Here is a 26380-nt window from a genome sequence, read left to right on the forward strand (position 1 = left end):
ACACTTGATCAGTTTCCAAAAAACCCCCAGAAAAACCTTCTACATTTGGAGATAAGAACAAAATTGGAAATTGATACCTATCGTTAGGCAAAAGTTTTTCAGTAACAAAAATCTTCAAGAATGCTCCTTTCTTTTTCAGAAAAACTAGACTGCAACTTCTCAAGAACTTTTGTAACAATTCGTATTGATCTTAAGCCCAAGGAAACAGACAAATTTTCCACATCTTTAAAACCTGGCCCAGTTAAATTTATTAAAATTCTTAATGTTGAGACCTTAGACCTACCAAAAACATCATTTAAAGTCCCACATGCATCTAAAATGTCCATATGAGCACCATAAACCAGAGGCTCTTCTAAAAGCCAAAAGAGTGAGTCTGTCGCTTCCGTTCTCCTCACTTTGAAAAGATCCCACACATTAAAAAGGAAGTTCTGATGTGTTGACTCTCTTAGGATCCAATAAAAACAGTTGCTTATCCAAACAGAGTTCATCAACAGATTTAAAAATACCACATGCTACTGATTTCCAAGTCAAATTTTCTGAACAGGTGAGGAAACGTTGTATGAAATGTAATCGGAAGGCTGCAATTCTACTTTGTAGATGCATTAGTCCTTGGCCTCCTTCCTCTTTTGGTAAGTACAAAACACTGTGTGGTACCCAGTGTAATCTGTCCCAAAAAAAGTCCAACAAGACTGATTGAATATTTCCAAGTAAATGGAATGATGGATCCACACAAGCCACACGGTACCACAAAGAGGAAGCCACTAAATTATTAATAATTAATGTCCGCCTTCTATATGATAAACATGGTGCAAGCCATTTCCATTTTTCTAGTCGACTCTTTATCTTTTCAATGGTACCTTCCCAATTTTTCTGAACAAATGTATCATTTCCTAAGTATACTCCCGAATATTTTAAACCTTCTTTTGTCCAAGATAACACATCAGGAAGAGTTATAACTTTATTTTTCCATTCACCTAACATAACTGCTTCACTCTTATTCCAATTAATTCTGGCTGAAGAAATTGTATTAAAATCATCTAAAACCTTCAATAATACATCAACATCATTCTGCTGATTAACTATTAAAACAATGTCATCAGCATAAGCAGACAAGCAGAGAGAAGTTTTACAATTTTGCAATGACACCCCTTCCAGAACTCTCCTCAAAGTATTCAAAAGTGGTTATATTGCAAGTGTGTACAATATCCCTGACAAAGAACACCCTTGTCTAACACCATGACAAACCTTAAAAGGAGCACATAAACCACCATTAAACTTCAGTACACTTTCAATATCACAATATAAAACTTTAATATATGATAAGAACTCAGAACTAATATTAAAGGCTTTAAACGTCTTCCACAAATAATTATGCTCTACACGATCAAAAGCCTTTTCTTGATCTAAAGAAATCAAACCCATATCAATACCAAACATACTAGATACATCAAATAAATCTCTAATTAAATAAATGTTGCCAAAAATGTACCTACAAGGCACACAGTAGGACTGGTCAGGGTGGATGATCTCATCTAAAACCTTCCCCAAACAAGTAGCCAATACCTTAGAAAGCATTTTATAATCACAACATAATAAAGACAGAGGTCTCTAGTTCTTAATATCGCTCAAATTGCCCTTCTTGGGCAGAAGTGTAAGGACCGCTCTTCTACAGCTCAATGGCAGAAGACCTTCAGCCAAGCTGTTCTTCAGAACCGCTAATAGATCCTCTCCTATAATGGGTCAAAAGGCCTTGTAGAATTCAACTAGGATTCCGTTTAACCCAGGAACTTTGCCATTTTTCATTGAAGAGCTTTGTACAGTTTATCTAGCTAAAAGCCTTTTTGAGCTTGACGTTTACCTCTTCTGAGACCTTAGGTACATTTTCAAAAAACTTATTTTCATTATTTTCATGTTTGTTGTATTCAGACTCATAGAGCTTTTCATAAAAACAAACTGCTCGTTCTCTTATTTCTTTCGAGACAGATAACAAAGATCCTGTTTCAGAGGTTAAAGAATGAATGAATCTTTTCTGGCCATTCTTTTTCTCTAAACTGACGAAAAATTTAGATGGTACATCCATCTGTTGTAAACTCTTAAATCGAGACCTAACCAGCGCACCTTGTGCCTTCATTTCTTGTAGGTCAGACAACACAGTTGTCTGAACGCTGTTCTTAAAGTACAAGGAATCAATATGGGTTTGATTTCCACTTGATTGTGCCATTTCTTGAAGTTTTAAAATTTCACTTTCTAAAATATTTATGGATTAAAATGTCTCTTTTGTGATATTTTGGGTGTACTGTCGACAGAAAATCTCAATTAGAATTTTGCCAAAAACCCACTATTTCTGTAAAGAGCTAAAATTAACTTTTTAATTTTTAAAACTTCCCCCCAAAATTGCAAAAACATCCTTAAAATGGCCATCACTTAATAAAACAGTATTAAAATGCCAGTATGCACTTCTTGGTGATATAGAGTTAAAAAAAACTTTACAACTGACTAAACTATGGTCTGAGAAACCAACTGGATTTATTACACAACACTTGAAAATACTACAATGATGTCTGAAACTATAAATTCTATCTAATCTGGCAAAAGATAATAAATTATCATGAGCATGGGACCATGTGTATTGCCTCATGTTCCCATTTAAAAGTCTCCACACATCACATAATTCAATTGCTTCAATTGTTCGATTGAGCAATTTACGAAAGGGCATATGTGGCTCTACATGATTACGATCCACATTCTTCTCAACACAATTAAAATCACCTCCCAGAAATAAATATTCATCACTATTACACTTTTGTAGAGTTGTACACCAAATATCAAAGAAATCAGTTCTTTCAATTGGCAAATTTGGAGCATACAAACAAATAAAAACAAAAACGTGTTTCTCAAAAAGAGCCTTAATTTTTAAAAGCCTTCCTTTCACAATTTCCTCCACTTTCACAGAACAAGGTGTAAAACTCTTAGCAAATAACATGGCTACTCCTCCACTACAAGAGGTTTTGTGACAATTCCATTCTTTTGCCCAGTCTGTAACAATTTTCTCATCACTATGCGTTTCTTTTATAAGAAAAGAACATCTAGCTGTTTTGTTTCACCATTTCATATATTTCCATTCTCTTTGCACAATTTCAAACACCGTTCACATTTAATGATGCACTACGGATCTCCCCCATGTGTAAATATGAAATGAAAAAAAAAAACTACTGCATAGCTAATACAGGTTAAAAAAATAGTGATTTAAACATCATTATTACTCAGCTGATTTTGGATTTTCATAACAAATTTCTTCAATCGATACACTTCTGTATCCAAAAAACAACCCTCAGTCAAAAACATCTTAGTTTTATCCAAAAAAAGTTCAAGGTCTGGAAAATATTCAGCAACCTGAACTTCTCTCTTATTTTTTGTTAATTTCAGAAACTTTTTAATGTCACTGGCACCATACTCATTTACTCATATACTCAGTTTCAAAATCATTTTCTTTTTCAATGTCTTTTCTTGCTTGTTTACAAGCTTCTTTTTCCCCTTCTTTCCCCTCTTTACGGGACTTTTAAAAACAATTTGATCCACATCCATCTCACACAAAGGAATATTGTCTCCTAGAGATTCTATGTCAGACAAACAGTTTGTTGAATTTGCTTGAGTGTCATTCATCAACTCTTTTACAACAGTGGAATCCAAACTAACATTTGATCTTATTTGATCACGCTCAGGTATATCATCCTCATCATCAATTATACTCTCTGCAATAGTTCGAGCTTCCTCAACTGTCGGGACCCAGGGCACTTTTCTCATTGTGCGCTCGACAACCTGTTCTGCACTTATAGGCAGAGACTCGGCTGCACGATCCATTTGATCTTTATCCTGTGTCACATTCTTATCTACTTCAACCTGTTTCGTGCTTGTTTTCTCAGGGCAGGCACGAACCAAATGCCAGATTCTACCACAGCCGAAACATTTCATGATATCAGTAGATGCATAGACAGTATAATCAAAATCTTGAATTCTGAGTTTCAAATTTAAATTAAGCTCTGTTTTGTTGTCATTCAGAATCATGTAGGTGAACCTCCTAAAAGACACCACATGCTTTATTAGATCTGATTTACTTCCAATCGCGATCTTTTTAACAGGAGCGACAACTCTTCTGAACCGTGAGAGTTCTTTAACCAAAGCATCGTCTTTAACGAAAAGTGGGACGTTTGATAAAATAACTTTCTTTGTCGGTGTGGACAAAGGAAGTACTGGTGTAAATTAGGGCTGAAACGATTAGTCGACATTGTCGACAACGTCAACAATAAAAAAATAGACAAATATTCTTGTTGTCAAGTAGTCGTTTGATTACATGACTTAATTTAAGGGCCTGCAATATCACAATTTGACCACTACGGCACTGTAGCGCTAGAGTGTAATGCAGTCTTCCTGAATGCTATCGCAGTAGAAGGACACACAGCGAGAATTATGTCTGAGTACAAACGAATGCGAACAAATAAAGTGTGGGAAAGATTTACCAAATTGAAAACAAAAAATGCGGTTGTGTGCGATACATGCAAGGCGGAACTTGCCTTTCACATCATGACAACCAGCATGCTGAAGTATTTAAAAAGACTGTTCTCCATCTAGAGCTAACATAGCAGTAAATCTGTTTATGAGAGAATGCAATAATAATAGTAATGATAATAACAACAATAATCATATAATTACATCAATGTTACTATTTGTTTTGCAAAGTATATAGCTTTGATTAGGAGTAAAGCATGTTTTGATTATTATAACACTATTCGGTATTACATGAGCGGAAAATGATTATAAGAGAGGGACTTTAAATGATTGGAGTCTTATTTCTTGCCTTTTTTAAAAAAAAATATTTTCTTCTGTTACTTGCTCTTTTTCATTAACTCTTTCACCGACATTGATGATTTAACTCGTCATTAAAAAAAAAATCGGTTCCCCGCCAAAGACGTTATTACGGGAATCAGTGTTTATACTGTTGTACAGCAGGTGGCGCTGTAACACACATTTGTGTAAAGAAAAATTTACAGAATCCCAGAACCTATATTTCTTATCAGCTTTTAATGATTGTTCTGATTGTTCTAGAATTCAAAGAGTCTCCGTGCTCCTTGAATTCTAAAGGCACGGATACGACTCCTCACATCCACAAGACCCTGTCCTCCTTCCTGGACAGGTAGATACAGTGCAGCTGCTCAGATCCAGTGCTGCCCGCTCCAGAAGAAGTCCACTAATGCTCTCTGTATAAGGCAAACCATTTCATCCGGAGGCTCCATTACCATTATCCGGTGCCACAGCGTAGAGGCGGTTAGATTGTTAACAACCCAAACTCTGCCTCTATACGATATCTGTGCTAATAGCCATTTCCATTTAGACAATCGAGCAATTACTTTCTCCAACATTCCCTCCCAATTTTTTTCCTGAAATTTGTCATTCCCTAGATATACACCTAAAACTTTCAACCCTTCCCTACCCCATTTCAACCAACCAGGAAGCTGTGGGGGTCCTTTTCTTGTCCACTCCAATAATAAAGCCCTCAATTTTTCCCCAGTTTAATCTAGCTGAGGATGCCATGTCATATTTTTCAATATTCTTAGTTAAAACTGTAACATCGTCTTGGCCTGTAATAAAAACCGTAACATCATCAGCATATGCCGACACAGACACCATAGAACTTATGTCTCCATTTGGAATCAAGACTCCATTAAGATTTCTTCTTAACCTGCACAAAAGAGGCTCAATCACAATGCTATATAATTGTCCTGAGAGTGGACAGCCCTGCCTGATTCCTCTAAAAACAGGTATTGGTGCGCTTAAAACACCACCAGCTTTCACAAGAACACATGCATTTGAATACAACAACTGAATATATGAAATAAATGTGTCACCAAAACCAAAATTCCTTAAAACATTGTAGAGATAACCGTAGTCTACTCTATCAAACGCTTTCTCTTGATCTAAAGAAAGAAAACCAATTTCATAGTTATTTAACCTATTTTCAGGCATCGGCCCGTAGGCGGGCCGTCATCACGTTTGTGGGCGTGTCTACGTTTTTTATTACCTTTGTTTTACATTAATTTTCGATCAACTGTCATAAACTATGCATCATTTTTAAGCTAAAACACTCAAGATTCGTGTTCTGAACTTGTTTTTGTAATCAAAACACCAGAGAGGAAAGGGTTAAATAAAAAGCGGAAAGACCGGCCTTTCAAACATAAACAAAATAAACGGCACTACTTATCTTTCAACTCCTTTGGTTCGGATCAGTTCGGACGAATCCAAAAAAAAAAACATACATCTCCTTATAAGGGTCGTCTTTAATGTGCATACTGTTTCATCCAAAACAATGAACAAATTGAAAAAAACTCATAAGATTCCCCTTTGTTTTCATACGCGTTTCGAGTCAACGTCCGTTTTCGTTTAAATATTGATTGTAATCCGTTCAAAATCAATGTTTTCTCGTAATCTAATATCTTCTGAACAAAATACGCCCATTCACGTCTCTTTCCTTCAATCACAGACTTTGCGATCATTGAAAACACCCAGGGTGCCTTACCGGCCCACAGAGGTGTCAGTCAGGGCACCCTGGTTTTTGACTGGGTAAACCCATCCAATGCCTGGCCAGAAAAGTTTTGACGAATGGGTGTAATACCAACTATTTGTGGCTTACAATGATTGTCCATTTGTGAAGTTTACGTAAACAGATTTGGAGAATAACCCGTGCGCAAACATACCGTACATCGGTGTGCTCCCAGCGTGCATCGGTGTGCTCACAGCGCTGTCGGCATTTTAGGTCCGCTAGTACAGTTAACAGCATCGCTTCGCTGTACGGAGCACATTTTAGTGAACGGATTTCTCCAAAGTCTACACCTAAACCTCTCAACAATGGATCGTTGGCCACAGATGATGTATTTTGATGTTGAAAGTGCTTTGGAGGAGATAATGAGGAGCAGCGATGAAGAGCAGCAGAAGGAAGCAGAGACATGCGTCTCTGACAGAGATAGTTTGGGGTCGAGCGTTGATTCCCTGGAAGACGACATGTTTGTTGATGGACTTGATCCCGTGTTAGATCGGTAAATTACAACATATTTTCTCGATTGCTTATACATTTTTATTGTGGATTAGCAGTGTATGTGTCATCATGTCATAACGTTAGCTGTTTCGATAATGAAAATGTACAAGATTAGTAAGCGTTTATTTATACATAAAGTTATTATATTATTCATAAATGGGTAAGATGCAAAGAGTTTATTGTATCTGTGACATGTATCATTATCTTATATCAAGTGTTATTATCTTATAGGGCACCTCGGGGCCAGTATCCAGACCCGGAGCAGTAACCCCCATAGACGAGCCAATGCCCACGGAACCCAGTTCGCCCGAACTCCCCGCATGGTTGGCGGGCTGTGCGGTGCATTAGACGGTGGCGGTTGGAGCTCCACGGCGTACCGTGCGGGTAAATGGGCGTCCCGTGATAGTCACCTTGGACTCCTGTAGTTCAACACACTGATCCAACCCGGGATAATCCGACCACGCGCTGGGGGTAAGGCATCCATCCCGATCACCTGTGTCGATGGAGATACTCGAAGCCTATCAGCCTGCCAAGTGACCGTGGCGGCCGGCCCGGGATCATGGAGGCTGGAGATCGGGATGGTGGAGGATATACCGGTGCCCATGTTACTGCGTCGGGATTGGCCTGGGTTCGAGCAGTTATTTACAGGCACTGTACGGTCCGCCAGTCGTGGGGGTCGGCGTGGAGGCCCAGACCCCAGAGGGAAGGAAGACCACAACCCGTCCTGGTTGCTACAGAAAGTGAACGGGAGGGTGAGTGTCCCAACCCAAACGTATTTGCTGATCTGTTTCAGCAGGTAAGTGGAGGAGGTTCGTTCAGGAGAGAACAGCGAGAGGACGCACCGTTACAGAACTGCTAGGACCAGGTCAGGAACGTCGAAGGAGAAGACAGCAAGCCGGCCTACACCCCCTCCCGTACTTTGCGATCAACAAGGGTCTGTTATACTGTGCCGTGATCAAGGTGCCCTTCGAGCGCATAGGGATGGACCTGGTAGGACCGCTGCCAAAGTCTACCCGGAGATACGAATACATTCTCATCATCGTGGACTATGCGACGAGATACCCTGAAGCACTGCCTCCGAGGAAGGCAAAGGCCATAGCCAAGGAGATCTTCATGTTGTTCAGCCGCATGGGTATCCCCTCAGAAGTCCTGACTGACCAGGGATCCCCATTCATCTCCCAGCTGATGGCGGACCTCTGCCACCTACTCAAGGTCAAACAACTCAGGACGTCAGTATACCAACCCCAGACGGACGGACTCGTGGAGCGTTTCAACCAATCCTTGAAGAAAATGCTCCGCCAAGTGGTGGCAGAGGATGGGCGCGACTGGGACCTACTTCTACCCTACTTTCTTTTCGAGATCCGGAAAGTGCCCATGCGTCTATGGGCTTCACCCCGTTTCAGCTGCTATTTGGATGTCAACCCCGAGGACTCCTGGGACGCCTAGGAACAACAGGAAGCACCACACTGCAGTGTGATAGAGCACGTCAAACAGATGCGGTCCCAGATAGACCGAGTGATGCCGATGGTGAAAGAACATTTAGCCGAGGACCAGCGCACCCAACCGCGGTGGTATGATCGGCCCGCCCAACCTAGAGAGTTCCAACCTGAAGATCGCGTATTGCTGTTGATCCCCACCTCCACGTCGAAGTTCTTGGCCTCATGGAGAGGGCCATAAACCATTGTGGAAAAGATAGGGCCGGTCAACTACCACCTACGCCAGCCGGGACGACGACGGGAGGAACAGCTGTACCTCCGCTATACCCTATAGCCTCCCCAACCCAGATGGCCGCCTTCGCCGAGAATGAACCACCGGTGGTACAGATGGGAGAACAGCTGTCCCCCATCCAGAAGAAAGATCTGCAATCCCTGGTCAGTCAGTTTCGAGATGTATTCTCTGACAAACCCGGGCAGACTCGGATAACCCAACATGAGATCCGGACGCCCCCAGGAGTCATTGTCCGACAGCGGCCCTACCGGGTACCAGAGGCTCGTCGACTGGCTATAGAGGAGGAGATCAATCGGTTGAAGGAACTTGGAGTGATAGAGCCCTCTGGGAGCTCATGGTGCAGTCCCATTGTTGTGGTACCCATACCGGACGGCACTCTCCGCTTCTGCAACAATTTCCGTCGAGTCAATGAAGTGTCCACATTCGACGGATATCCGATGCCCCGAGTGCATGAACTCCTGGACCGGTTAGGAAAGGCCAGGTTTACACACACACACCTTACTCCAGGCTCCAAGGAAAAGATAGCTTTCAGCACTAATTCCGGACACTGGCAATACACAGTCTTACCCTTTGGGCTACATGAGGCACCTGCCACCTTTCAAAGAATGATGGACATCTTGTTATGGCCCCATCAAGCCAATGCTGCGGCGTATATTGATGACCTTGTCATCCACTTGGGGACCTGGGACTCCCACTTGGACAGATTGCGGAGAGTGCTAATGGACCTCAGGAAGGCAGGCTTAACGGCAAATGCCAAGAAGTGGCATCTCGGACTTGCCGAAGCCCAGTACCTGGGGTATAAGTTCGGAGGGGGCTTGAAACAGCCCCAAACGAAGTAAGTGGAAGCTGTGCAGAAAGCCCCCCCTCCCCACACCAAGTCAGAGTAAACGGCTGGCAGGACCGCGCATTATCAACCCGGAACCGTCACAGACGCAAGCTTACCGAGACACTGTCTGGAGGAACACTTACGCCTTTCCCCTATACACAGGAGAGCTACGCTATGGGGAAACGGGATACAGTCCGCCATTTGCTTTCTGTTCATTAAAGGTAGACAGACAGACAGACAGAGAGAGAGACAGAGAGAGAGACAGACAGAAAGACAGAGAGGGAGAGAGAGAGAGAGAGAGAGAGAAAGACAGACAGAGAGGGAGAGAGAGAGAGAGAGAGAGAGAGAGAGAGAGAGAGAGACAGTGAGAGAGAGAGAGAGAGAGAGAGAGAGAGAGAGACAGTGAGAGAGAGAGAGAGAGAGAGAGAGAGAGAGAAAGAGAGACAGAGAGAGAGAGAGAGTGAGTGTCAGAGAGAGAGTCATGCTTCACATCAGCTCTTAAAATTTTACAATTTTTTCACCTTTAAACTGAACCAAACCCGACAAAACCTACATTAAATCGAAGATAAATGAATAAATCCACAAGATAACCGAAGATCAGTTTTTACAAGTTTTTTCTTCAATCAATTTTGAATCAAAACAACCGAGGAGCAGCAACAGAGTTGAACAGAAGAGCACATCAGATTCATACAGAAACAAACTTCAATCAACAAACAGGCAAGACAAAGTTACCTTCATCACTATTACTTTCACAATTAGAAGAGAAGAAATTAGCAAAAAGAAACAAATAACTGAAAACTAAATTAGCAACGTATTGAGAGTGACAGTTAAAGATGGAGGGAACAGAGGCAGCAGCAGCAGCACCCCTCCCCCAACACATCACATATCCACTGAGAGTCAAGAGTGCCAAAGACAAGAAAACATTTAAACACCACCTGCTCAAGACTAACCCTGAGACTCTAATGGCTGATTACTTTCACAAAGGAGACAAATCTAAAATCACAAATCTGCTGCTCTACACGGAACACTGCAGTGTTTGGCACACAGTCATCTGCAAATATTACACGAATGTTAGAAAACACGGCATCTGTAATGGGAGACAAATTCAAATTCATGAGGAAGAAGAAGAAGACACCAGCAAAGCATTTATGACTGTAAACATTTATCACAATGGGACCATAATGTTTCAAGGGAATGAAGCAAGTCTCAAGTCTGTTCAGGAGAACTTTAACAGTCTGAAAGCGCTGGTAGAGAGTGAGAAACAGGCAAAGACAGAAGACAGCCATGCTGAGACCCAGAGCTCAGGGGCGGAGCTAGAGGAGGAGGAGGAGCTTATCCTGGACCGTGACACACAGCTGGAGGAGTCTGTCACTCAGATACGGAACACTCTTTCCCTACAGGAGGTGGAACTGGTGGAACTCAGAGAACTAATGCTGTCATACACAACATCGAAAGAGACAATACAAAAACTAGAAATCCAACTTCATCAGCTGAAAAAAGAATTTAAAGCGAGTGTTGAGGAGCTGAGAGGAGAAATTAAAGGATTGCAACAAGAAAGAGAGACAATAAACAGAGAGCTAAAAGGTGTCAGAGAAGAGTTGACCGTCAGAGAGGGAGAAATACAAAGCCTGAAGAAGCAGACCTCCATAGACCCCAGACGAAATAACATTGAGCTGTCAGCACATCCACTTCCGACAACCCCCGAGACAAACACGCCAACAACACAGACAGATGCCTCTGAACAACCCCACGGTCAAGAAAACACATCGATATTTGCAGAAATAGTCATTTTAATGGATTCAAACGGCAAGTTCATCAATGAAAAACAGCTCTTTCCCAACCACAAAACCATAAAACTCTGGTGCCCAAACACAGACAGTGCCCTTCAGCATCTTGACAAAGAAAAAACTGGGTGACCCCAGTCACATCATCATACATGTGGGGACGAATGATCTGCGGACACAACAGGAGCGAGTGGCACAGTCGGTTAAGAACGTGGCAATTAAAGCAACACAGACGTTCCCAACATCAAAAGTAGTCATCTCCACCATACTGCCCAGAACTGATTTCCACCTGCGTAGAATACAGAGAGTCAACACAGACATCTCACGTGGATGTGCCGGAATACCAAACATTTACCTTGTACATCATTCTACATTGAACATTGACAATCTTCACGACCACGTCCACTTGCGTAAAGACTGTGTGAATGTGTTTGCCAAAAATCTCAAAGATGTTGCACTTGGCAGAACCCCTGGCAGTCCCAGCAACAAAGAATCCAGCAATCCTCATCAAAGGAGACCCTTTCTCCAAACATCACCACACGAGGTCTTCTCCCCAAATCCAGATGAACGCTATCACGCAGTGCCCTGGAGACTTCATCAACAGCAACCTATGTCTCAAAACTGTCACCCTGTCCCCTTGTACCCACATCCTGAACAACAGCAACCGCGTTTTCGACCTTCACAGCCGCATCCCCCTGTCCCCCATCACCGATAGCAACACCAAGACCATGAGCCACCACATCAACAGCGGAGAAAAGAGCAACTACTGAGAAACGCCCCGAGGACGGAGCAGATGTCCATTCCACAACCCAACCCACACAGATCAGAACGACCGGAGCAACTCAACTACGCTGCAGCCTTAAAAGGCCAAAAGGACACCGAAAGCACCAATCTAAGAGAGATTAAAGACATGCTGATCTTAATCTGCACGAGACTGATGGACAAGTAGTGAGTAGAAAATAACAAAATGATTTGAATTACAATACATCAATGCAGTATTAACAGTATGCTAAAAGTAGCCTTTATGTATACTTACATGATTTTCATTGATATTCAATGGGTTTAAGTCGGGTTGGTTCTATTATAGAGGAATGTTAAGATTGTTAAAATTGTTTGTAAACACATGAAACCTCTGACAATAACACTGTGGAACATTCAGGGAATATATTCATCCAGTTTGGGATGTAAAACCAAAACCCTGGACTTTAAGAAAAGTGTTTTAGAAACATGGCGCAGAACTGATGAGGTCACTTTTTGTCCCCCAGGTTATCGTGAAATATCACTATCATCTCAAAAACATGAAAAAGTTACACGTGGGAGAGATTCAGGCGGAACAATCATTTGGCACAAGCTTGAAATTGATAAATACATCAAACTAATCAAAAAAGAAGAATCACATGTCTGGCTGAAAATCAATAATCAACTCAGTCAAACGGCAAAAGATATATTTGTATGTGCCCTTTATATTCCTCCCTCTGAATCTCCCTATTATAATGAAAACATCTTTGAAACCCTCCACAGTGAAATTAATCATTTCCAGGCCCTAGGAAGTGTGTTGGTATGTGGGGATCTCAATGCAAGAACAGGATCCTTACCCGACTACACCACTGATAATGGTAATAATTATATATTTGGACAAAGCTTTCAACAAAACAGTGTACATTTATCAAGAAATAACTTTGATACACAAGTCAATAAAAATGGAAAACTTTTAATTGAGCTCTGCCGAAGTCTGGGTATATACATCATCAATGGCAGAGTGAGAGGAGATTCTCTAGGACGATACACATACGGTTCCTCTCATGGTTGCTCTACAGTTGACTACATGATCACAGATTTAGATCTGTTCTCTTTCAAAGCATTCATTGTCAAACCACTAACACCGCTCTCAGACCACAGCCAAACTATTCTATATCTAAAAAGGGAAGAAAACACAAACATACATCCACAACCTGAACCCAGTAAGCTATATAACCTTAAAAAGAATTATAGATGGTCTCCAAACAGCACTGAACAGTACCTGACTGCAAATGATCACCCTCAGGTGCAAATACTCTTAGATAACCTTATAGAAAAAAACTATTCTCCCAATGCTGATGGTGTCAATACGGCGGTAGAAAACATAAATGACATATTTGATTGTTTAGCAACAATATCCAACCTTAAAATCACCAAAAAACCTTGAGAAGACTGGTTTGATTCGGACTGTAAAAGAATACGAAAAAATTTAAGACATCTTGCAAATCAAAAGCACAGACAACCAGACAATGCAGATATACGTCTCCGTTATGGCGAGGAACTAAAGACATATAAAAATACACTCAGAAGAAAGAAAGAACGATACATCCAAAATCAGCTTAAAACAATTGAAGAATCTATCCATTCAAACAGTTTTTGGGACAACTGGAATCTCTTGAATAAAAAGAACCATGAACCAATTACTATACAAAACGGAGATACCTGGAAAAATCACTTTGAACAACTTTATTGTAAAATAAACATGAATACAGAACAAACACAGATATATGAAAAACTAAACCAGATTGAAAACATAATTGGCAAATACCAAAATCCACTAGACTACCCAATCACTGAAAAAGAGCTCACTGATAAAATGGAGAAGCTGACTGCAAAAAAGTCAAGTGGACTAGATGGCATCCTTAATGAAATGATAAGAAATATAAGTCACTGTAAACTAGTTCGTTTCGAACTTGAAGAAAGGAGTTGGGGTCGGCGTGGCTGGGAAAGTAGTAAGACTTTATTTCTCTTTACTTCCGGGTTTCATACACTTCCGGTTCTTAAATAAACTGTTTCTATAATTCACAACAAACAGAGATTCTTTCTTGCTTCTCTGGCCACGTCTTGGCTCCTGTGATCCAACTTTCCCAGCCGCTCTCTCTCGACTCTCTGCCGATCCGTCGGTTCCTTTTAAAGCGTCTCCTCGCCAATTACTATAACAAGAAGCAGGTGATTTCAGTAAGTGGTTGATCTGCCTACTTACCGTCTTTCTCCCAACTCTCTCTCTCCCCGCAGACCGTGCTGAACCACGCCCACCTCTCCACATACCCCCACCGCCCGACTCAGGCCGGGGCTCCATCCGGCCTGCAGCCTCCCCCCCCCTCCTGGAGAGGAAGTCGGCCACAACCATCTGGGTCCCCGGTCTGTGGACCACCTGGAATTTGAAGGGTTGTAAAGCGAGATACCAACGGGTGATCCGCGCGTTGGTATCCTTCATCCGGTGGAGCCATTGGAGAGGCGCATGGTCCGAACAGAGCGTAAACTCCCGTCCCAGGAGGTAATAGCGAAGGGTGAGGACCGCCCACCTGATCGCCAGGCATTCTTTTTCAATGGTGCTGTACTTTGTCTCTCTCTGTGAGAGCTTATGACTAATGTACAGCACCGGACGGTCCTCTCCACCCACCTCCTGGGACAGCACCGCCCCCACGCCTCTGTCCGATGCATCAGTCTGCAAAAGAAAGGGAAGAGAAAAGTCAGGAGAGTGCAATAACGGCCCGCCGCACAGAGCAGCCTTCACCTGGGTAAACCCCTGCTGGCACTGCTCCGACCATTGGACGGTATCTGGTGCCCCTTTTTTAGTGAGGTCAGTCAGCGGGCTGGTGAGGTCCGAATAATAGGGTACAAACCGCCTGTAATATCCCGCCAGCCCCAGGAACTGCCTCACCTCCTTTTTGGTCTTAGGCCTTGGTGCGGTTGCAATTGCGGCTGTCTTATTAATTTGGGGACGCACCACCCCATGACCCAAGTGGAAGCCCAGATACCTTACTTCCACCCACCCAACCGCACACCTCTTCGGGTTAGCCGTTAGCCCCGCACCTCTCAGCGAAGCCAGGACCGCCCTCAGGTGCTGCATATGTCGCTCACAGTCATGACTATATATGATTATGTCATCTAGGTATGCGGCGGCATATGCAGCATGCGGTCTGAGTATGCGGTCCATGAGGCGCTGAAAGGTTGCTGGGGCCCCGAATAACCCGAACGGAAGTGTCACGAATTGATGTAACCCGAACGGCGTGGTGAAAGCTGTTTTCTCTTTGGATAAGGGAGATAGAGGGATCTGCCAGTATCCTTTAGTCAAATCCAATGTCGAATAAAAACGAGCAGTACCTAGTCGGTCAAGTAATTCGTCAATTCGTGGCATTGGATAAGCATCGAATTTTGATACTGCGTTCACTTTTCGATAGTCCACACAGAACCGGACGGAGCCGTCGGTTTTAGGCACTAAGACTATCGTGCTCGCCCAATCACTGTTGGACTCTTCTATTACTCCCATCTCGAGCATTGCCTCTAATTCCTTCTGAACCACCATTTTTTTGTGTTCAGGCAATCTATATGGGCGACTTCGCACGATCGCACCTGGTTTGGTCTCAATGTGGTGCTCTATGAGATTTGTACGACCAGGTAGGGGCGAGAAAACATCCGCAAATTCTGCTTGTAATTTAACAACATCTGCGACCTGGGAGGACGAGAGATGATCTCCCCCTGGGGCCAGAGCGAGGGATTGTACTTTGGTGTTAACCTCCGGCCCGAGATCATCTTCTCTACTCACTGTCGTCGCCAGCATCACAGTGTTCGCCTCGCTCCATTTTTTGAGGAGGTTGAGGTGATAAATTTGATGTGCTCCGCTCCTATCTGATCGAACTACCTCATAATTGAAATCCCCTATTCGTCGTGTGACCTCGAACGGTCCTTGCCACTTGGCGAGTAATTTGGAGCTAGACGTTGGGAGCAATACAAGAACCTTTTCTCCCGGTGCAAGTTTACGCAGTCTAGCGCCCTTGTTATACTGTCGGCTTTGTCTATCCTGGGCTTGTAACAAATTCTCCATTGAGAGCCGTCCCAGTGTATGGAGTTTTGTTCGCAAGTCCAGGACATACTGAATTTCATTTTTACTCGCGGAAGGTCCGTCCTCCCAAACCTCTCTCAGGACGTCTAAAACCCCACGAGGTTGACGACCGTAGAGAAGCTCGAAGGGGGAAAACCCCGTGGAGGCTTGGGGGACCTCGCGGACCGCGAATTACAAGGGCTCTAACCACTTATCCCAATTCTTGGCGTCTTCGTAGACGAATTTCCGGATCATCGTTTTTAATGTGCGATTAAAACGTTCGACCAGCCCGTCCGTTTGTGGGTGATAGACGCTGGTCCGAATCGTTTTAATCCCCAATAATCCGTACAATTCGCGGAGTGTCCGTGACATAAACGCCGTGCCTTGATCGGTGAGAATTTCCTTTGGGATTCCCACCCGGGAGATTAGGCGAAACAGGGCGTCCGCAACACTGGTTGCTGAGATATTACGTAACGCCACTGTCTCAGGGTATCGTGTTGCATAATCTACGATGACTAATGCAAAGCGATGCCCTCGTGCGGATCGTTCTAACGGCCCGATCAGGTCTATACCAATTCGTTCGAAGGGGACCTGCATAAGTGGGAGTGGGCATAATGGTGCCCGTGGAGTGGCCGGTGGGTTTACCAGCTGGCATTCAGGACAAGACGCGCACCACCTGCGCACGTTCTCATGAATGCCCGGCCAAAAAAAACGGGTCGTTAGACGATTGACAGTTGCAGCTTGACCTAGGTGCCCTGCCATTGGATTACAATGAGCCGCCTGGAAAAGCATTTCCCGACGGCTCTTAGGTACGACCAATTGGGTTATATCTTGTCTTGGGTCACTCGATACAAACGGTCCTTTAAAATAGCAAAATATGGGTAGGATAACGGTTGATCAGGATGGAGAGGTTGTCCGTCGATGGAACGGACCTGATCAAACGCATTTTTGAGCGAATCATCCTGACTTTGTTCCAGAGGAAAATCATCGCCCCGGAAAAGATTTATCTTCTCCCCAGCACTCCTTTCCTCTGAGCCAGACGTCAGTGATCCCGACTCAACCTCGCCAAACTGAGCAACCGCACCCCCCCATTGCTTTTGGTTGCGCCCAGAAACATCCGCGCATAGTTGTCCCAATAATACAGAAAATAATGGCCAATTAGTTCCCAAAATTAGCGGATGTTTGAGGTGCTCATTAACAGCCACCTCTACTCTATGTTTGAACCCCTTAAATTTGATGGTTAACGGCACCAACGGATAGTTCACCACATCCACGTGTACACACCTTACCTTAACCATACGGCCCGTATCCTTTGCCACAAATTGAGTCAGGCTTTGGTGTATTGAGGTTTGGTTACATCCTGAATCCACCAGAGCCTGATATGTACCCCCTCTAATACTCACAGCTATTTGGTACAGCCCGTCTTGACCGAGGGCAGCCGATGGGTTGTCGGGCACCCGGATCATCATACCGACCTCCATCATTGGACATCAGTCGATAAAATGTCCGGGGTCCCCACAACGCCAACAGGCCGGCCCAGAAGTCCCCGCCGCCCTAGCGGCAGGAGGCAGACCCCCGAATTGGCGAGGAGAGGCAGACGGGGGGAAGGAGGTGTTGTGCCCCTGGCCCTGTAGATTCCCGGCTCCCTCAACAGTCCGGGTCACTCCCATCTCTGGCGACATCCGGTTCCGTGGAGCTGGACGGGGAAGGAAACTCCCCCGGGTCCTGGGAAAGGGTACAGGGCGAGGAGAAGAATAATGGGAAGTGGAGAGAGAGAGAGGTGTAGAGTTTTGGGGTACGCCGACCCCGGGGCACGCCATCAACTGGTCCTCCGCCAGCTGGATGGCCTGGGCCAGCGATGATGGTCGGTGACACTGGACCCACTGGGCAGTTTTCCTGGGGAGTTGACCCACGAACTGCTCCAGTGTCACCTTGTCCACTACCTGGTCGATAGTGCTGGCGTCGGCCATCAGCCATTTGCGGCAGGCGTCCCGGAGCTGGTGAGCAAAAGCGAACGGGTGACCACGATCCCCCATCTCCAACGACCGGAACCGCTGGCGATGTTGTTCCGGATTGAGCCCCACCCGCTCAAGGATCACCTTCTTGAGGTCCGCGTACTGTAGAAGACTCGCCACGGGCAGCTGTTGGGCAGCCATCTGGGCCTCGCCCGTCAACAGGGGGATTAGACGGGCTGACCAGGCGTCTGGCTGCCATCCCGATAGTTCCGCAGACCTCTCGAATAGTTCCAAGAAGGCTTCCGGCTCATCTTGGGGGCCCATCTTGTGGAGTGGGATGTTGGGGGACGCGATCGTTGACCCGGACGCGGCTCCTTCCTGACTCACCCAGCTCCGGAACGACTCGCGGGATTCCTGCTGGGCCTGGATAAGAGCCTGGAAACGGCGCTCTTGGTTCTCTCTCAGACTCAGCAGAGCCTGATGTTGTTGCTGGTGAAGTCCCGCGAGCGATGCGATGACGTCCGCAAATGGCGATCCTGGCGGAGTCTGCATGTTGACGGCGGCTGCTCCTTTCTTCCCGGGTTTCGCCACCAATGTAAACTAGTTCGTTTCGAACTTGAAGAAAGGAGTCGGGGTCGGCGTGTTTGGGAAAATAGTAAGACTTTATTTCTCTTTACTTCCGGGTTTCATACACTTCCGGTTCTTAAATAAACTGTTTCTATAATTCACAACAAACAGAGATTCTTTCTTGCTTCTCTGGCCACGTCTTGGCTCCTGTGATCCAACTTTCCCAGCCGCTCTCTCTCGACTCTCTGCCGATCCGTCGGTTCCTTTTAAAGCGTCTCCTCGCCAATTACTATAACAAGAAGCAGGTGATTTCACTAAGTGGTTGATCTGCCTACTTACCGTCTTTCTCCCAACTCTCTCTCTCCCCGCAGACCGTGCTGAACCACGCCCACCTCTCCACAGTCACACATTCAAACTGGCCATACTGAAACTATTTAACCTGATTTTAAGTGTTGGATATTTCCCAGACATATGGAATAAAGGACTCATAACGCCCATTTTTAAGAGTGGTGACAAATCAGATCCAAATAATTACAGAGGGATCTGTGTGAGCAGTAATCTGGGGAAAATGTTCTGCAGCATCATCAACACAAGACTCATACACTTCATCACAGAACATAACGTCATAAACAAAAGTCAGATTGTTTTTTTACCAAATTATAGAACCTCAGACCATATCTTCACACTACAAACCCTGATCGATAAATACATTAATCAAAAAAAGACAAAAATATTTGCTTGCTTTGTAGACTTCCAAAAAGCATTTGATTCAATTTGGCACGAAGGTCTGCTGTCTAAACTTCTAGAATCAGGCATTGGGGGTAATGTATACAACATTATTAAAACTATGTATCAAAACAATAAATGTGCAACCAAAATTGGGAATAAACAAACAGATTTTTTTCCTCAAGGAAGGGGGGTGAGACAGGGATGTCCACTATCACCGACCCTCTTCAATATTTACATTAATGAATTGGCAAAACTCCTAGAACAAAACACTGCACCTGGTCTCACTCTACATGACTCAGACATAAAGTTTCTGCTGTTTGCTGATGATCTGGTCCTTCTATCTCCAACTCAAGAAGGTCTACAGCAAAGCCTAGACACTTTGTATAAATTCTGTCAGACCTGGGCCCTGACTATTAACACTAGCAAAACCAAAATATTAACTTTTCAGAAAAGATCCAGAAGTCAGGGAAAGACACACAATTTCACTCTTGGCGCCACCAAAATTGATCACGTCTCATACTACACATACCTCGGGTTGAAAATAAGTGCCACTGGAAACCTAAAGCAGGCCATGAATGAACTGAAAGAGAAAGCAAGAAGGGCATTTTACAGCATCAAAAAATCTATTCAAATCGAAATACCAGTTAGAATCTGGCTCAAAATATTTCAATCAGTCTTAGAACCGATTGCACTGTATGGCAGTGAAGTGTGGGGTCCTCTCCTGAACCATGAGTTCAACACATGGGACAAAACCCCCATCGAAGCCTTACATGTTGAGTTCTGTAGGAGTATCCTCAGAGTCCAGAGAAACACACCAAACAACGCATGTAGAGCAGAACTGGGTCAATATCCTCTACTGATGCGCATTCAGAAACGAACCATCACATTTTGGAAACATCTAAAAATGAGTGACCCTAAAAGCCCCAAAGCCCTAAAACACCATGAACTAAACACTGAAACAAGTAGAATGATTCAGATGATCCTCAAACTACAAAACCAAACTAACACAACTAACAACACTCAACATCACGACACTGACACACTCATACACAATGTTCAACCCAAACAAATTATTAAAGTCCAAAAAGAAATTTATCTGACTTACTGGACTGAATCAACAAGAAAAAAAAGTAAACTTGAATGTTATTTAACCTTAGATAGAAATTATACAACAGCAGAATATCTGAGTACAGTGAAAGATTGTAAATTAAGAAGAACAATGACGAGATACAGACTGAGCAATCACACTCTTCACATAGAGAAGGGGAGACATCGACAGAACTGGTTACCTAAAGAGAACCGCATCTGCCCATACTGTGAGAGAGGAGATGTAGAGACAGAACAACACTTCTTCATCAACTGCCCAAACTATCAAGACATTAGAAAGAAATTCTATCCCAAATTTGAAATCAATTGCCCTGACTTCAGGAAATTAGACAACAGTACACAACTCCAATATTTATTAGGAGAGAAACAGGATTGTGTTTTACTAGCAGCACAATACATTGATGCCTGCCATAACAAAAGGGAGAAGTCGACCAATCAGTGATGCGCTCACAAATGTACACACACACATACAAAATGTTCTTGTTTTGTTTTGTTATTTCTAAAATGTGTATTGTTTGATTTGATGTATATTGTTTGTTTTTCATCTGTTCTAGATGTACTGTACATGTTATAAATGCTTGGGCAATACATTGTAACAATTGTCATGCCAATAAAGCACATTTGAATTTGAAAATTGAGAGAAAGAGAGAGAGAGAGGGAGAGAGGGACAGAGAGAGAGAGAGACAGAGAGAGAGAGAGAGAGAGAGAGAGAGAGAGAGAGAGAGGGACAGAGAGACAGAGAGAGAGAGAGACAGACAGAGAGACGCTGCTGTATAATTAACATCTAGTCTGTGTCTGTAAATTAAGCTGCAGTGATTATACATTGACACACACGCACGCGCACACACACAGCCTGGTTTACTATCTCCGTGGGGACAGTCCATAAACGTAATGAGTTGTATACTTTACAAACTTTATGTTTTTTCCCTTAACCCAACCCCTAAACCTAAAGATCTTAGAAAACTTTTTGCATCTTTAAATTTTCAAAAATGATCTTTCTGTCAAATTTACAAGCTTTTGTGCCCCTGGAGACCTCCATTTTGGTCCCCACAGTGACACGAGTCCCCGTGGGTTGGTGTGCATTCAGGTTTAGGTCCAAACTAACATATAAAAACATGTCACACACACAAACTCACACACACACACACACACACACACAGATAGCTGTGACTGCAGTTTTTTTTGTCTGTCACATCTGTGAATGAAGAAAGACATAAAGTGATACAGGTCAGAGTCTCTGTTACATCACAACAGTGTGTGTGTGTGTGCGTGTGCGTGCGTGCGTGCGGTTACTAAGGCTACTGCATGGCAACAGCTGTTGAGTCCCCAGGAAAATTCAGTTTCCTTAGCAACCACAATTTCCATGGTAACAGTGTCAGCCTCATCCCAGGCCAATTGTCCATGAGCAAGAGATTACACACACACACGCATGTGCAGTCAATGACCTCAATGTTGAATCATGTGAACGTTGGACACTGTAAGCCGTTATGTTGTTTGTACATAGCAATCAATTTTTGTGTTTAGGCATTAAAACTCAAGTGCAGTGAACAGAACATTTTTCATCACAAGATGACCATGAGAATACCCATAAGCCCATTTTACACATCTTAAGCCAATTCCAAACTGTTTTACAACCCTGAAGGGCTCTTGGTGAAGGACTCGTTACACACAACATTGCTCCAGATACTAGAGAAACTCACATTTACCTAATGATGTGTTGAAATAGTTGTAAATGAAAGGTCATAGAGGTTAAACTCGTTTTTGAAATTATTGATGTTAGTTTGTTGTTTTCTATGTTCAGATGATTTGTGTTTGCTTTGGTAAACATAGACTCTGTGGAACACATCAAGTTACTATATGTACAGATGAAGATTTGTGTTCAAATGCATTTTCATGTGTGGAGTCTTTTTAATATTGTCTTCACCCTGTCAGAACATGATAAAGTTTTTAACCCTTCACCATACACAGATTCCACATGTACGTCAATGTCAAACCACCTGAAACTCTTCATGAAAAGTCCAGTTTGGACCAGTTAACTCTCCAGTACAACTGAAGAGACCCACTCAACTCCCCAACACACACAAACACACACACCTGCGATAAATTCAATTTAACACACACACGCAGGTGATGTGATCATTCTGCAGATCACACCATCACTGGTTACCTTGGAAATGATGCAGTGCTCAGCCAAAAATCATTACCATAGTAACTAACATCCCAGTTACTGTAACTGTCATAGTACAGGAACAAACACACACAGACCCACACACACAGCTGTCTCACCATCACACTCTGTCTGTATCACACACACACATACACACACACACACACACACACAGCTTTCTCACCATCACACTCTGTCTATATCACACAAACACACACACACACACACACACACACAGACACAGCTGTCTCACCATCACTCTCTGTCTGTATCACACACACACACACACACACACACACACACACACACACACACAGCTGTCTCACCATCACTCTCCGTCTGTATCACACACACACACACACACACACACAGCTGTCTCACCATCACTCTCTGTCTGTATCACACACACACATAAACACACAGCTGTCTCACCATCACTCTCTGTCTGTATCACACACACACACACACACACACACACAAACACACAGCTGTCTCACCATCACTCTCTGTCTGTATCACACACACACACACATACACAGCTGTCGCACCATCACTCTCTGTCTGTATCACACACACACACACACACAGCTGTCTCACCATCACTCTCTGTCTGTATCACACACACACACACAGCTGTCTCACCATCACTCTCTGTCTGTATCACACACACACACAGCTGTCTCACCATCACTCTCTGTCTGTATCACACACACACACACACACACACACACACACACACACAGCTGTCTCACCATCACTCTCTGTCTGTGTCTCTTGGCTTTGCGCACGTTGCTGATAAATCTTCGGCCCATCTTCTTGGCATACCAAACAGACACGAACATGACGTCAGAGCCGCGGAATTACATCATACACACACGGTCACACCGACACTGAAGGAAACAAACCCAGAACGAACAGCGCGTCCAAAATGTAGAGTGAGCTGAGAGAGAATCACGAGATTCCTCCTGTGATACAGAGATGATGCTGATTAAGATCACAAGCGACGCCTCTGCGTCACTGACGTTTTATCATATATTTCTTCATCGAGTACTCACAAAATAATTCTTCAATATCCGTTAAATCCGTTAAACACACGCTCGCTGCTCGAGGAGAGTGACGCCGCTGCCGCGAGACCATTCCGCGCATAGCGCGCGCGCACGAGCGCACCCAGACGCACGCACGAGCGAGTGCACTCAAAGACACTCTCTTACTCTGATTTTTATAGTGTTTCATATTTTTATATTTAAAACAACAAACTGTGCGGGTGGTGCAGTAACGTATCAGAGTTTAGCACATGGAGACTTCATCTTCTTACCCACTACTTGTATTAGAATGTACCATTATTTTACTGCAGTAACCACAATTCAACATGATATTTCTAGAGCTTATCTGCAAAGAAAAATACATCCATTTAAAAAAATAAAAATCATTTTGATATGTTTTTGAGATGTTAACAGAACATAGAAACAGACCTCACACAAACAAAGCAGTTTGTCAATATTGTTTGCTAAAACATTAAGTACGCGCACACACACTAGTAGTGTACGGCCCGGTAATACTTGACTTTCCGCGTGTGTGTCCGCTCTTTCTCACGCATGTTTACTTTTTCCATAGCGTTGTTTGCGCATAACGATTTCTGAGATCTATATGAGCGTATATGCACTTGTTCTCCTGCTTAACTTCTCCAAGCTGTTTTTGGTTGCTTTCTCTTTAACTATATCTCATTCTCAACTCGTTCATACAATTGGTTCATTTCTTAAGAACATTCACAATATTTCTTGCAGCCCCGCCTCCGACTACAAGGTCAAGCGCATCATCATCAGTGTTGGCACCGCGCCAGAGAGGAGGTCCTCCCGTCAGTGAGTCCCCTGAAGCCGCCAGGTAATAAGTCTGATCACTTTTAGTCAAAGCTGATTTAAAAGCAGGATGGCATGTTGGTTGGAAATCTCTTTATATCGCATAGTATAGTGGTCAAATAATAGTTGAATAATTATATATCGTCTGTGAAAGGAAAAGGACCAAAAAACGTTCACTTAATCAAAATGTTTTGGCCAAATTCTGTGACTGGTCATGTGCACTATTATTTTGCATACCACTGTGTATGGCGTCCCTTTCGGTCCAAAACAATAACTACCCAGCACACACACGTCTCACTCAACGTGACGTCTGCGTCTTCCGAGCGTGACGTCTGCGTCTGCCGAGCGTGACGTCTGCGTCTGTTGCTTGACTCGCCCAACTGCCGAACGTGACGTTTGCGTCTCACTGAACGCGACGTCTGCGTCTGCCTGAACATACAACCAGTTTTATGTGTTTATACTGACAATACCTTTAAACAGTTATTAACTGAAAGTAAGCGAATTCTTTCTTTTTGGAATAGTAAATTAAAGTTTGAGTATGTTGTAATCATTTGACTGATCTCACATTGACCTTGCTTATTCTTGCTCACAACATATTATCACATTCCCAAGGGGTAATATCTCATGGCCACGACAAAACTTAGTGAAACGAGCATGTCCCCTCCCGTTCGCCCTACACGTGAGATTGGTCAACGTGGAAAATGTATTCACTCAAATTATCCTGTCCTTTTGGATTTGTTTTTTATGGAATTCCTTCTTGCCAACATGTCCAACAGGAAGAAATAGCATTAATGGAATTAAATACACAGCATGTACTTTTCACCACTAGGTGTCTCTTAGTCACCAAAATAAGAATCTTGATTGATGACACATTTAAAAAAAACTAAAAACAAGAAAAAAACCACCTTATCCTCTTATAGCAAGTCCGCTCATCTGAGACCTACAACACAAACAATTGAGCAATTGAGCGTTTAAATGGAGTTCTGAGAGCGGACACCACAGAAATCATGCAACATAACCCTTGCCTGTATTGTCCTGCACAACATCGCTACTAAGCGCAATGTCCCTCTCTGTGCTGACAATGATGCACCTGAGCCCCTTGGAGACACTAACCAACCTCCTGCATTGTGCCAGAACGAGCGACAGGACGTGCAACAAGGGACGAAATAGTTAGACACTATGTCTGATTTGGATTTGTTTTGGATATAAAAAATCAGTGATTGGCATTCTTTGCATTTTTTGGGTTATTCTGTAATCATTGCATGCATCACTAATAAATATTCTAAAAACAAAAATATTTTCGATTGTGATGAATATATATATCAATTAGTGACAGAATGAAATGTATTGTTTGTGGTCAAGTTTGACAACTGTTTGGAGGATTATTTTATGAGGCCAAACTCTTTCTACTTTGCTGTAGGCCTCTACTGAAAGGCTGAATACGTTAAAGCCAACCTAAACACTGTAGCCTGATGGATGAACAAATAAAATATTAAAACCTTATGAATAAATAGGATATCTTGTAAGATACTGCATTATACAAATATAGTATTATTTGATACATTTTTAAAGTTTTCATTACATTTTGGGCATTGAATCCATGCTGAATCACCCTTCTGATGGGATCAGTTTAATCCAGATTTTTTTGGATCAAAGTGATCCAAATCCTACAAAAAAGTTCTGAAAAACCCAAACTAAAGGTTTGATCCGGATCAAAACCAAGATTGGATT

The 26380-nt window shown here is 43.2% G+C and overlaps 1 protein-coding gene across 3 annotated transcripts in view; it reads right to left on the minus strand.

The window, feature by feature from the left end:
* The window catches only part of dlg4b (discs, large homolog 4b (Drosophila)), a 118775-nt gene that overhangs the window by 45056 nt on the left and 47339 nt on the right, over positions 1 to 26380 (minus strand). The window contains exons 1-2 of one of the 3 annotated variants that reach the window (XM_056732492.1): positions 23849 to 23962; positions 23546 to 23758 (exon numbers count right to left, since the gene is read on the minus strand). The exons of the other annotated variants lie outside the window; for them this stretch is intronic. Of the exons in view, the coding sequence (XP_056588470.1) occupies positions 23546 to 23635 (90 nt within the window). The 5' untranslated portion in view covers positions 23636 to 23758; positions 23849 to 23962. Of the gene's footprint in view, positions 1 to 23545; positions 23759 to 23848; positions 23963 to 26380 lie in introns of those variants that run through there. 3 annotated transcript variants of the gene reach the window in all.

The sequence above is a fragment of the Triplophysa dalaica genome, chromosome 20 (assembly GCF_015846415.1).
Source record: "Triplophysa dalaica isolate WHDGS20190420 chromosome 20, ASM1584641v1, whole genome shotgun sequence".
In the NCBI taxonomy this organism is placed as follows: Eukaryota; Metazoa; Chordata; class Actinopteri; order Cypriniformes; family Nemacheilidae; genus Triplophysa; species Triplophysa dalaica.